General features: G+C 43.3%; 1 protein-coding gene across 2 annotated transcripts in view; it reads left to right on the top strand.

Annotated features, from left to right (window-relative positions):
- PPM1F (protein phosphatase, Mg2+/Mn2+ dependent 1F) overlaps window positions 1-14,088 on the top strand; it is a 43,625-nt gene extending 29,537 nt beyond the window's left edge. For both annotated transcript variants that reach the window (XM_061602775.1, XM_061602776.1), the window contains exons 6-7: window positions 15-108; window positions 9,270-14,088. In XM_061602775.1, coding sequence (XP_061458759.1) covers window positions 15-108; window positions 9,270-9,637 — 462 coding nt within the window. In that variant the 3' untranslated portion in view covers window positions 9,638-14,088. The remainder of the gene's footprint in view (window positions 1-14; window positions 109-9,269) is intronic.
- The last annotated feature ends 168 nt before the right edge of the window (window positions 14,089-14,256 follow it).

The raw sequence follows: 14,256 nt of genomic DNA, 5'->3' as shown, positions 1-14,256 counted from the left end.
TTTTGTTTCTGTAGGATGAGAGACAACGCATAGAAGCCTTAGGAGGCTGCGTAACCTACATGGACTGCTGGCGTGTCAATGGAACCTTGGCGGTTTCCAGAGCTGTTGGTAAGCAAAGTTCTCAAAGATCGTTAGTGCTGATATGTTCACTTAACATATTTAACTCTAATAAAATATTGCCAGCATGTAAGTGGGGTGAGAGGCAGCTGTTTGTTCTACCACCATTCACAACTTTGGGTTTCTGATCAGACGGGAACTTACTTCAAATCACTGCATTGACAATGAGAAACTTCACAATTAGCCTGTTTATATCTCTGTATCTAGAAAAATAGTTGTTTGGTGTTGAATGGCTTTTGTGGAAATCCCTAATGCATGAGACAAAAAACAGCCAAATCCTAAATGCAAAAGGCCATTTGTTTATCCCTGCCAACAGATGGTGCAGCATTTGATAACCTTGGACTCGGTTGCTGCCGTGATTGCACCTACATTAATAATTGTTCTGTGTGGTACATTGCCATAGCAACACAGACCTGACAGTGCGCACTGAAGAATACCGCTCTTTCAGCTTCTTCCTTGAAGCATCTGTAATACTATTTTTATATTATAGTTGTGCCACCCAAGATGACCCAAATGTATGTTGCTATCAAGCTGTCGCTAACAGTTTTCCCTCTTCATCCCAACTGAAAATTGTTCGTCTGAATATTTTTCAAATGGGTATATAAGCCATTTGAATACATAATCGGTATATGAAATCTTTTGTTTATGTGTTGCAAGCATGTTTAGCCCACCTTCCTTTTCATAAGTGAGTACTCAGTATATGTAAGAGTGTGAAGTACAAAGTAACATATCAGTAGAAGCAAAAATAAAACCTTTAAAAAAATAGATACTGCCACCAAGAGCATCTAGCCATTGCAACATCTCAACTTGGTACCTAAAAATATTATTATATTGTAAACGGAATACATTGGTTTATGACTGTGAGCTGCCTTGGCAGCCTATTTGGACTGGAAAGCAGGGATGGTTTTGAAAATTTGGATGAGATCAGCTTTCAGCCAGCCCGATCCCCATCTTCAGAACATTCCTCAGGCGGAGAGCTGCTCAGCACTGGTCAGCTTCTCTCTTGAGGGGGTACACTTTTTAAAGCACAAATCAAGTTGACTATGAGGTCCACATCTGATCCCCATCCACCCCATGGGCCAATGGCCTGTGATAGAGAAATGGTTCCCCACCAACAGTAATAAATGTTTCTATAAAGGAATAAAAATAAGCAGAGAAGGGACCAGGCATATTCCCCAGGGCAATTGATTATGAAGCCTGGGTACCACTACTTGAAAATGTCCCCTTCTTGTCCCACTTCACCCTAGGTGGGTAACACACAGAGCAAGGCCTCACCCATTGATTTCAGTATATAAGTGTGGGTATATATAATTTGTATCTTACCCTTCCTCCCAAAGCATCCTAGGGCAAAAAAACACATCAACAACAGTTTAACAACAGAACAAAAAGCATTCTAAATTTCAAAAACACAATTACAGTTAAAAACATTTTTCCATCCAGTTACCTCCAGGTTGCCAGGAACAATCCCCTTCAGCCATCAAATGCCTGGATAAACAGGAATGTTTTCAAATTCCTCCTGAAAGTCAATAGTGAAAGAGGTTCTATTGGTAGGTTCAAAAAGGAGAAAGAACTTCTTCACATCTCTCCTGGTCCCTGTTATGTTTTCATGATGCTTTGGTTTTCCTATTAAATTCATTAACGTTTTGCTGTTCTGTGTGATAGTTGTGTGATAATTGATGAGTAGGTCCTTGTTTAGGACAACAGAAGGAAATGACTTGCTCTGAGGCCTTGCTGTGAAGTAAAGCAGGAAAAGACAAAAGCTCCACTGAAATGAGTAGCCATTGCATAGTAGCTATACTCGGTGGTTTCCATCCGTCATCTGCATCCCAGTACCATCATCCTCGACTCCAGCACCCAAACAGGGCCCAGAGCTGACACTTACCCTGGACCCACCGTTTAAAGGCAATCAGCAAGATGCTGTTTTGACTCCCCGCAATGCCACCAATGTAGCATTGCTCCAAAGCATTGTGGGAAATTTTAAATGGCAGCTCATAGTCACCCCGTACTGAGCAGAGTTTGCTGCTGCTGCCGCCGCTGCTGCTGCCGCCGCCGCCACTCACCCACTGGGTAAGCCTGCTGCAGTCCAACTGACAGGAGATGGACTGCCAGAGAGCACTATGTCATCCTGTCTGCAACATTCACTTTTCAGCCCTTTTCTTGTCCTGTATTTATAATTGGCTATATACCTCTATTGAGGTCTGTTGTTATCCATTATTACCACAGGAATACATACCTTGGTCACCTCTCAGATTACTCCAACATACTCCACATGAGGCCGCTTTTGAAGAGTGTTTGGATTCTACAATCCAGTGCAAAAACCAGATTGCTTTCCAGTGTACATTTTAAAGAGCATATTACACCAGTCTTTTTATCAATTACATTGTCTTCTTACTTGTTTCTGGGCCCAATGCAAGATGCTGGTGCTTACCTATGAAGCCCTAAATGGCCTACAGTCAAGATATCTGAAAGGCTGTCTCCTCCATTATGCCCATAGGTTGAGATCATCTTCTAAGCCCTGTTGTATGCCCCATCACCAAAGACGTTTGGTTGGTGGGAATGTGAGACAGAGCCTTTTTTGTGGCAGCACTCAGTGTCTCAATGCGTGGATGAGACGATGGTGTCGGGTGGAAGGGTTCGGATTTGTTAGGCACTGGGGAACATTTTGGGACAAGCCGGGCCTGTACAAAAGGGGCGGGCTCCACTTGAACCAGAATGGAACCAGACTGCTGGCACTTAAAATTAAAAAGGTAGCAGAGCAGCTTTTAAACTGACTGAGGGGGGAAACCCGACAGGAGCTGAGAAAGGTCCGGTTCGCAATAAACCTTCCCCCTGGGATAAAAACCAAAGAAATGATGAAATTTTAAAAGGGGTAGGCCTAGAAGTAGGCATTGTGAGAGCAGGGGCACAGGATATAAATTCAGAAGAGCAAAATTACCACAGGCCTAACCACAAGTGCCAAAGACACTTGAAGAGAGACACTGCTTACAAGTGCCTGTACGCTAATGCTAGGAGCCTCCGAACCAAGATGGGAGAACTGGAGTGCTTGGTCTTAGAGAAGAGCATTGATATAGTGAGCATAACCGAGACCTGGTGGAATGGAGAAAACCAGTGGGATACGGTTATCCCTGGATATAAACTATATCGGAAGGACAGGGAAGGACATATTGGTGGCGGAGTCGCTCTATACGTGAAAGAAGGCATTGAATCCAGCAAGCTCGAAACCCCAAAAGAGGCAGACTCCTCCACAGAATCGTTGTGGGTGGTGATACCGTGCCCCAGGAGGGACTTAATACTGGGAACGATCTATCGTCCCCCTGATCAAAATGCTCAGGGAGACCTTGAGATGAGATATGAAATTGAGGAAGCATCCAAACTAGGAAATGTGGTAGTAATGGGTGACTTCAACTACCCGGACATAGACTGGCTGCATATGTGTTCCAGTCATGACAAAGAAGCAAAGTTTCTAGATATTCTAAATGACTATTCCCTAGATCAGTTGGTCATGGAACCGACCAGAGGGACGGCAACCCTGGACTTAATCCTCAGTGGGGACCGGGACCTGGTGCAAGATGTAAGTGTTGTTGAACCGATTGGGAACAGTGACCACAGTGCTATTAAATTAAACATACATGTAACTGGCCAATTGCCAAGAAAATCCAACACGGTCACATTTGACTTCAAAAGAGGAAACTTCACAAAAATGAGGGGATTGGTAAAAAGAAAGCTGAAAAACAAAGTCCAGAGGCTCACATCACTCAAAAATGCTTGGAAGTTGTTTAAAAACACTCTATTAGAAGCTCAACTGGAGTGCATACCGCAGATCAGAAAAGGTACCGCCAAGGCCAAGAAGATGCCAGCATGGTTAACGAGCAAAGTCAAGGAAGCTCTTAGAGGTAAAAAGTCTTCCTTCAGAAAATGGAAGTCTTGTCTGAATGAAGAAAATAAAAAAGAACACAAACTCTGGCAAAAGAAATGCAAGAAGACAATAAGGGATGCTAAAAAAGAATTTGAGGAGCACATTGCTAAGAACATAAAAACCAACAACAAAAAATTCTATAATACATTCAAAGCAGGAGACCATCTAGGGAGACAATTGGACCCTTGGATGATAAGGGAGTCAAAGGTGTACTAAAGAACGATAAGGAGATTGCAGAGAAGCTAAATGAATTCTTTGCATCTGTCTTCACAGTGGAAGATATAGGGCAGATCCCTGAACCTGAACTAACATTTGCAGGAAGGGATTCTGAGGAACTAAGACAAATAGTGGTAACGAGAGAGGAAGTTCTAAGCTTAATGGACAATATAAAAACTGACAAATCACCGGGCCCGGATGGCATCCACCCGAGAGTTCTCAAAGAACTCAAAGGTGAAATTGCTGATCTGCTAACTAAAATATGTAACTTGTCCCTCGGGTCCTCCTCCGTGCCTGAGGACTGGAAAGTGGCCAATGTAACACCAATCTTCAAAAAGGGATCCAGAGGGGATCCCGGAAATTACAGGCCAGTTAGCTTAACTTCTGTCCCTGGAAAACTGGTAGAAAGTATGATTAAAGCTAGATTAACCAAGCACATAGAAGAACAAGCCTTGCTGAAGCAGAGCCAGCATGGCTTCTGCAAGGGAAAGTCCTGTCTGAGTAACCTATTAGAATTCTTTGAGAGTGTCAACAAGCATATAGATAGAGGTGATCCAGTGGACATAGTGTACTTAGACTTTCAAAAAGCGTTTGACAAGGTACCTCACCAAAGGCTTCTGAGGAAGCTTAGCAGTCATGGAATAAGAGGAGAGGTCCTCTTGTGGATAAGGAATTGGTTAAGAAGCAGAAAGCAGAGAGTAGGAATAAACGGACAGTTCTCCCAATGGAGGGCTGTAGAAAGTGGAGTCCCTCAAGGATCGGTATTGGGACCTGTACTTTTCAACTTGTTCATTAATGACCTAGAATTAGGAGTGAGCAGTGAAGTGGCCAAGTTTGCTGACGACACTAAATTGTTCAGGGTTGTTAAAACAAAAAGGGATTGCGAAGAGCTCCAAAAAGACCTCTCCAAACTGAGTGAATGGGCGGAAAAATGGCAAATGCAATTCAATATAAACAAGTGTAAAATTATGCATATTGGAGCAAAAAATCTTAATTTCACACATACGCTCATGGGGTCTGAACTGGCGGTGACCGACCAGGAGAGAGACCTGGGGGTTGTAGTGGACAGCACGATGAAAATGTCGACCCAGTGTGCAGCAGCTGTGAAAAAGGCAAATTCCATGCTAGCAATAATTAGGAAAGGTATTGAAAATAAAACAGCCGATATCATAATGCCGTTGTATAAATCTATGGTGCGGCCGCATTTGGAATACTGTGTACAGTTATGGTCGCCTCATCTCAAAAAGTATATTATAGAGTTGGAAAAGGTTCAGAAGAGGGCAACCAGAATGATCAAGGGGATGGAGCGACTCCCTTACGAGGAAAGGTTGCAGCATTTGGGGCTTTTTAGTTTAGAGAAAAGGCGGGTCAGAGGAGACATGATAGAAGTGTATAAAATTATGCATGGCCTTGAGAAAGTGGATAGAGAAAAGTTCTTCTCCCTCTCTCATAATACTAGAAGTCGTGGACATTCAAAGAAGCTGAATGTTGGAAGATTCAGGACAGACAAAAGGAAGTACTTCTTTACTCAGCACATAGTTAAACTATGGAATTTGCTCCCACAAGATGCAGTAATGGCCACCAGCTTGGATGGCTTTAAAAGAAGATGAGACAAATTCATGGAGGACAGGGCTATCAATGGCTACTAGCCATGATGGCTGTGCTGTGCCACCCTAGTCAGAGGCAGCATGCTTCTGAAAACCAGTTGCTGGAAGCCTCAGGAGGGGAGAGTGTTCTTGCACTCGGGTCCTGCTTGCGGGCTTCCCCCAGGCACCTGGTTGGCCACTGTGAGAACAGGATGCTGGACTAGATGGGCCACTGGCCTGATCCAGCAGGCTCTTCTTATGTTCTTATGTTCTTAGCACTCTAAGTATTACATTTCTTCCTTAGAAGGGTTAGATTAGCCAGCCAGGCAGCACAAACATTTTTATTCTGCCTTTTATTTAATAATGGCTTTTATTTGACAATGAATATTTTTGCTTCTCTTGGCTTTGAATGTTTTATGTTAATTCTGTTACTCTTTGAATAGATTTTTGATCATTTCCCCCCCTTCTTTTGGTAAAATGCTTTGTGGGGCCTTGTTAGGGCCAAAAGGTGGTATGAAATATATCATAGGCCAGTTCTTGATAAATATTAGTTGTCTTGCTTATTTCCTCATCTGGGTCATCTGAAAATGCCCTGCCCTGTGCTCTTGGAGGTAAGATTGGATGTTATGCGAGATGGTGGTGCCACAATTTTGCAGCAGTGTCCCAAAATGACCCACCAGGTTTACTACATTACAACTGCATTTCTATCCCACCTTCCCTCCAAGGAGCTCAAGGTAGCATTCATGGTTCTCCACCTCGCCCCATTTTATCCTCTCAACAGCCCTTCATGACTTATTAGGGATTTGAACCCTGGTCTCCCAGGTCTTAGTCTGACGCGATAACCACTATACCACACTGAGCTTTTTGTCATGCTGCTGACACTTCTTTCTCTAAGCCTTGGGACAGGACTGCTTTTTTTTTTTTTAAAGTCTTTAATTGTAGGCTGTGTCTTTAGTTTTGATGAACTGCTTTTACAAGTGGTTGACTGTATATTTTATGTGTTTAACCTTTTGTGGGGGGCAGGGACAGAAAGGCAAAATAATAAGCTTTAACATTTAAGATCATTCTGTATGTACGTGAGTGTATTCATTCCATCAGTAGTTCACTGGCATAAGTCTACTTCCTTGCCAGTATTCCAGTTCTTACATGAGATGCTGTTTACGGCAAAGCAGTGCTCAGAGTTTTCATACCCCCAACTGTGTGTGAAGAGGAAGAACCTTTTGCTGGATCCTTCATATCATTGCATTGAGAAGTGCATTGGGAAAGCAAATAATGAGCTGGAGGGGCTCAGTTCAGGCACCTTGCCAAGCCACGGCCAAGAAAGCTTATAGTGGTTCAGTGTGATGCCTGCACTGAAAACCAGTATACCCAAATTGGAACCTGCGGCTTGATACGGGTTTGCAAACTATGGTTTGTGCTGAGCTTGGCTTGGTGCGATTTCCGAATTAAGACTGCATAGTTACTGCTGTTATTCTGCCTCCGAAGCCTGCTGCACCATGGAGACAGGAAAGAACTTAGGAACCTATGAAGCGGCATGCTGAGAGAGAGGAGGGGAAGCAAATTCAAGACAAGCAGCTCTAATCCGTGGTTTGCCTGTTGTATCTTTGGAAGCTTGAGGCAACGGCTGGGATTCTAAACTATAGTTAGCACAAACTATGGTCCTGCCTTTGTAGATAGGAGGGCATTTGACATTGGGCTAGGTCCTGCCTTTGGAACTGGGAAAGCGGGGCATGAAGTCTCTTCCTGATAGACTGGGGATTGGTCAGAAGTTCCCATCTGTCTTACTGCCTGACACAAGACAACAGGCTTTTTTTCCTTCAGAGGCGTCTGGGGCCTCTGTTTAAAAACAATGACAACAACAAATATTTAAAGAAAACAGCACAAAACTGTTGGTTGTCTTTTCCCTATATGCCTCCTCCCCTGTCCACCCCCCACCAGATCAGCTAGGAGACTGCTGACCTGTGCCTCATTGCAGGAACTCGCTCGAAGCTTCTCCTAAAAGAAGTTACACATTAAAAACAAAGGTTGGCCAAAGCAAAATCTGCAGGTTCCTGCTCAGGCAAAACATGAAGAATTTCAAGGGAAACTTAAAAAAAAAAAAAAACTTCAAGAAGATCAAGATTTTTTCAGCGGGGTGGATGTCATCGCATATTCATAAAAGACTTTCAGTGCTAGCTCTGTAGCCCCAGTTCACCTTCTGCCTCCAAAGAGATCTTTGAAAGGCCTCTTTCGAGCAATCCTTCTGCTCTTGAGAGCCATCCCTAATGGTGGGTGAGTGCCAGTGACATGGCCTGGTTGCTTGCATGTGCTCTCTCTTTCGCGTGCACCATGCTCAGATGTGCACACACCCTACCTTTTGAAAGTAGGAATCATGTTGGTTCTTGCATTGTTGTTGTTGTTACTACTACATTTATATCCCACCTTTCCTCCAAAGAGCTCAAGGTGGCATACAAGATGGTTTTATCCTCACAACAGCCCTGTGAGGTAGGCTGAGAGGCAGTGATTGGCCCAAGGTCACCCAGTGAGCTTCATGGCCAAACGGGGATTGGAACCTTGGCTTCCCAGGTTCCAGTCCAATTCTCTTAAGCACCAGCCTTTCCCATCTGTTGGGTCCCCAGATGTTGCTGGACTATAGTTCCCATAATTCCTGACCATCTGCCATGCTGGCTGGGGTAGTTCAGCACCATCTGGGGACCTAAAGGTTTGGAAAGGCTGCTACGCCACACCGGCTTTCCAAGCCCTTTTGAAAGCTGGGATTGCATTTGTGATAGCCAACTGAATCCTTGCTTTCAACGACGTTTCCCTGCTGCGACAGTGACAAGAGCAGACTGTGCTCCACTCTAGCATTAGGGGCAGAGGGGGAGCCCTTTTGAAAGCAGGAATTGTGCTTGTGATAGTTAGCCCAGTACTTGTTTTCAAAAGTGTTTCTCTACCAGGACAGAGAAGAGAAGACTTCTTACCATCCTAGCTGGGAGAGAGTGTGCATCTTGTGCTAGCTGTTTGGTAGGCTGAAGGGAGAGTGTCACATGGGGAGAGTCATTCTCAGGTGTCTATCTTCCCATTAAAAATACAAAAGATCAGGGCAGTGATCTAAATAGGATCAGAGATGCTGCTGGTGGTGGGGAGAGATTAAACCCCCTCCCCACCTCACCCGGTGCTCCTAATGTACACAAAATCACTGTCCCTGTACTGTTGTTAGCAGTGGTGGAAGAGCTGTCTTTTCCCCTCTGCTCATCTGATAGCTGATCAGCTGGGCTGTGAGTACAAATGGGTCGGACTTGGCAGGTCACCAGGAGAGCAGCCAAGGGCCACTTGTAGGTCTCCCACCCCTGGTTTAGAGCTTCACCTTAAATCAAGGAAAGGGATGGGGGTAGGTGGGAATTTGTATCAGGTATGAATATCTGCCTCACTTTTCTCTTGCTTCCTTTTTTTAGGTGACCTTCTTCAAAAGCCTTATATCTCTGGCTGTGCAGATAGTGCTTCATTTGAACTGACCGGTGCTGAAGATTACGTGCTCCTAGCCTGTGATGGATTCTTCGATGCTATCCAACCTTTTGAGGTGGTGGACCATGTTCTCGAGCACTTAATGCAAAACAAAGGGGAGGGACTTAAGACTGCAGAGAGGCTGGTGGCTGCAGCAAAGGAAAGTGGATCCACTGACAACATCACTGTCCTGGTGGTGTTTCTAAGGGAGCCCAAAGATGTCATGTCTGACTGCCTCAGAGACCCCCAAAGCTGCTCTGCTGACGACTGTGCAACAAATCCTCTCTTTAACTTTTTCAGCTCTGAAATGAACAATTGAAATGGCAGTCAAAAGGGGGACTATCGAATCTGTTTAAAGCACAACATCCAAATGTAAGCAAGCTTTAAAAAACACAAAACTTCTTTTACCACTGGAAAACAAAAGTTATTGTGTGGTGGGCAGAATGCCAGAAAAAATTCAAAGCCTAGGGTTTTATCCAACTAAATTCTGCTTGGAGAAGATTCATGGAAATTAATGGACCTAAGTTAGTCATGCCTATTAATTTAAATGGGTCTACTCTGAGTGTGACTGCCACTGGATACAACCCATAGATTCTTCCTTAACTCAGACCTGTGTCTAGATTGTTTAGATTCCAGGTTTAGGGATCACATAACTGAATGTCCCTCCATGCAAAAAAACAACAACCCAGCCCTTTTCTGATGCAGACAAATTATATCTGACAGAAGGGTTCTAACTTCTCTCTGGCTGCCTTTGATCACTAAGCTATGGCTTAACAGTACAGCTGTAAGGAGGCAGCAATTTCTGTCCCATTCTTTTTTCATCGCAGTCAGCACTGTTTCCATTCCAATATAGGCCATCTTCTGACAAAACCTATATTAGTCGTCTTGCTATCAGCAGCGTCCTAAACTATAATTAATTACGTAATTCATGTCAATGGAAGGGAAACATCAACAACAATGAAGAAAACCCACAATTATTTATATAACATTTGCAGATCTAAAAAAAACAACAGTCATGAATACAGCTCTTACTTGCTTGCATGGTTTCCATTCCTGACCTCGGACAAACATGCAAATTGTGGCAATTTCCTGTCCCATTTCCATTTCTGGTTGAATTCTCCGACATTCCTATTCAACATGCGTGAGTGCATTGCTCCTCCCTGGCTCCTGACTGTGCTGTGCAGAGAAGGAAACAAACCAGAGTCTGCCTTGTTGTGATGTGGTTCATGAGTGGCCAGACAAGAACCAATGCTGACTCACTGCTCATGGTTTGTTTGGAGGAAACAAGCCACAAGCCTGGATTCACACATCACAAGGTGGCTTCAGGCTTGTTTCCTCTGGTGCATTGCATAGTCAGGAGTGGGAAAAGAAATAAAGGCTCATGCACTGTAAAGAAACCATAGTTTGTTTATTTTTAAACTATGATTTAATGTTGAGCGTGAACCAGGTCTCTGACATGTTAGTTTTCTGTGTGGAGGGATTTTAACAGAGGAGACTTTAATCATGCAAGTCCCCACCTAAAGTCTGCAATGAACAACTCAGACACATGTTTACTGCTTTGGTAAAAACTAGGCCGAAAGTCTAGCAATTGTGGGTTTACTTTTTGGAAGCAGTTTTAAGCCTGCCCATTCATATCCCTGTCTCTTGGGGAGATGGTAAAGAATATGAAAGTTAAAGATCAATACTTGGAACTCTCCGGAGTAATTCTAAACAGCATTTAAAGAGGGCTGCATTTAGATATTACTTAATGATAAGTGTGAATAAGCTACCACACCATCACCAGATGAGTGAACTGCTGTGGACAGACTCAGTATTAAATGAAGTATCTGATATTGGAACATTACAGTCTTGTCTTGCATAAGACCTGAGGCCCCTTCTCCATTATATACTACAGAAAATACTAATAAGGAATGCCATTAACATGTCAATGCGACTTAAGAGAAAAGAAAGATTAGATGCTGAAATGAAAAATCTATTTCCAAAAAACTAATCTGCTAAGGTAGCAAACTAACAGCACAGAAAATTTCTACAGGAACATGCCATTACTTGTAAACACCATTAGCTTCATGGAGGCAATTTAAATGTGAAGGGTTGCAGCCAGCTCACAAACATAACTCTTGCATGAGCCTCATCCATTCAGGGAGCATGCAAGGGGACAGCATTGAGTGGTTTCATGGCTTTACTATTTCATTCTACAGGGGCTTATTCAGTACTATGTATAAGATAATTGTGTCATCCAGGTTGAAAAGACATTGGCCATGTTCATGTGTATTGCTAAACAGTGGCTTGTTTTATCCATGCCTTGTTGGAAGAAACCAGGTGATAAGTCTCACTGACGAGCATGGCTTGTTTGTTCTAATGTTGATTTTGTTTCTAACTGCTCTTGCCTCACATCCCATATGGGGAGGGGTGTTGAAATAAACCAGGATTAAGCCAGGGTAGTGGGTTCAAGCATAGTGAGAAACTATGGTTAGCAGAAGCCAAGGTTTGTAACCCTACTTCAAACCATAGTTTCATATTTTGGTTTGGTGGTGACAAACAAACCATAGTAGTTGGCTGGGGTGGGTTAACAAACCACAGCTAAGCTAAACAAACCATGTCTTGGTGTTAGGAACAATGGACTGGTTTGAATATTCTATGTTTCTCTCATGGTGAATATATATGGAATTAAGTATTTTATTATTATTATATTCTGTTGTTGGCTTCTGTTTTTGGAAATGTTTGAAGCTTTATTTAAATTAGGATTTAGATATGTATAGTGATTATATTTGCCACTGGTATTTGAAACTGTCCACACTCAAGTGCCATATGCCATTCTGACAAAGATGGAAAGGGCTGCTTTTTCATACTCTGTGGAGTGAGTGTTTTTATATTATTTTTAAAGAAGTGATCTATTACATTCATTTAAACACTTGTAAAGTACATAGGTTTTTTTGATGTATACAGAAATCGGTGTGTTCAGGAACACTTCATTCTAATTTGGGGTGGGACATGCTGTTTTAAAAGTGTTCAAAAAAAGGTGTGTTTTAAGCCATATGAAATGATCAGCTGTGCCTTTATCAAGATACTATCAAACAAAGAACAGCTGCTTGAGACTCAAGCCACACATGATCCCTGCAGACCCGTTCATTTGTTTAAATGTGGCTCTATTCCAAAAGGTCAACCTTTTTTTAAGAGCAAAAGGGAACATAGATTGAACCCCCTCCCATAGCCCATCTCCCAAATTCCTTTTTCCTCACATCCCACTCTGATTCCAGAAATGAGCACAGGTGGAAGAAAAGTATCTCAGAGGCAGAGCATCTGCCTTGCATGCAGAAGGCCCCAGGTTCAATCCCTGGCATCTCTAGATAGGGCTGGGAGAGATTCCTGCCCAAAACCCTGGAGAGCTGCTGCGAATCAGTGTGGACAATACTGAGCCAGATGGACCAATGGTCTGACTCAGTATAAAGTAGCTTTCTGTGTTTTGTGTTCCATGTCCCTCATCTGCGGATCCCCTTTGCTCTTAAAATACACCCCTCCACTACCACCACCACCCCACATATGTGACTGAGGCTGACTTAGATTGTAAACAAACAAGGCTGCCACTGTCACGTGTACTTTGAGACTGAGTTTGGGATCTGAAGGTTGCACTGCATATTGTTAATGCCAGTGTTATTTAACATAGAAAACCACTTGGTGGCTGGTGGTGACCAGTAGGCCCAGGCTTGATCTTGCCTTGTTCCAGTGTGTGCATTGTGCCTCTTGGATTAAATGTGTGTTCTATGTTTTGAATCACTGTTTCAAAAAATCATATGAAAGAGCATGCGTTAGGGGCAGAAACTTCTCTGTGTCATTTGTGCTTGAATAGTAGCCAGCCAATAGAGCATTAGGTTTCTGAAGGGATTTGGGAAGCTTGCCAGTTAACCATAAACACTGCAAATCAATGAGGCTGATTGATGGCTTTTGAAAGGGTGTGTGTGTCGGGAGGAAGGAACTTGCAGTATTTGAAATATCTTACCATAAAGTCTCTTGGACAATGCCTCTGTGATTTTTGCACCAACCACACAGTAAGCCATACTGGCAAAGGGTTGGCAAGGCTGTTTTCTGCATGGGAAAGTCAGTCGCACAGCCGATCCAGCCACCTCTCGGACATCAGGTGTGGGGCAGGTGGATGTGGTTTTGGGAAAACGGACTCGCAGGCCAAATTGCGACCCTTGCCAGGCCAAATTTGGCTCATGGGCCAGAGGTTCCCCACCACTGACTTGGCAGGACCACACAAATGTTTGGGCTCCTGGAGAGGAGCTTAGAGCTACTTCATTCCTCTCTAGTCCATTTTGCTCCCGCGCCACACTGAACTTTCTCCTCCTCACTAACCACAAGTTGCAGCCAAGAACAAACACATACTTCCCCAATCTCTGAGCATGCTACCTTACAGACACATGCACGTGCGTCTGCGCTCTCCCTGCCATTCCAGAGGCAGATATTGTTATGGGGTGAAAGTATGGTGCAGAACCACTATTACCTTGTTAGTTAAAACGTTTGGGTTCTTTTTGTTTAGAATCTGTTTTTTAAGAAGTTACTTGATAGAACTCTGCACCAAAGTGCATTCTTTTTTTAATTTAAATCCTCAACTTCAAAAAATGGTCAGGCACAAGATAGGATTGACTTCCTTTAAAAGTGGCAAACAGTGTTTCCACTGAAATTGAATGACAAAACTTCTGTGTATCTGAAAGATTCCCAGCCACTTACAGATTCCCTCCTCCTGTTTATTTCTGTGGAGGAAATATTATCAAGCCATATCTGGCTTGATAATATTTCCTCCACAGAAATAAACAGGAGGAGGGAATCTGTATATATATATATGAGAGAGAGAGAGAGAACTACCTTTACCAGACAATAAACTAGTAAAGGGGAAAAAGGCTTCCTGTCACAGTGTGTTAATCTGTTTGACATGCAGTG

This window comes from Rhineura floridana, chromosome 19 (assembly GCF_030035675.1).
Source record: "Rhineura floridana isolate rRhiFlo1 chromosome 19, rRhiFlo1.hap2, whole genome shotgun sequence".
Lineage (NCBI taxonomy): Eukaryota > Metazoa > Chordata > Lepidosauria > Squamata > Rhineuridae > Rhineura > Rhineura floridana.
The sequence above is the reverse complement of the archived record's forward strand: the minus strand, read 5'-3'. Positions and strand labels throughout refer to the sequence as shown.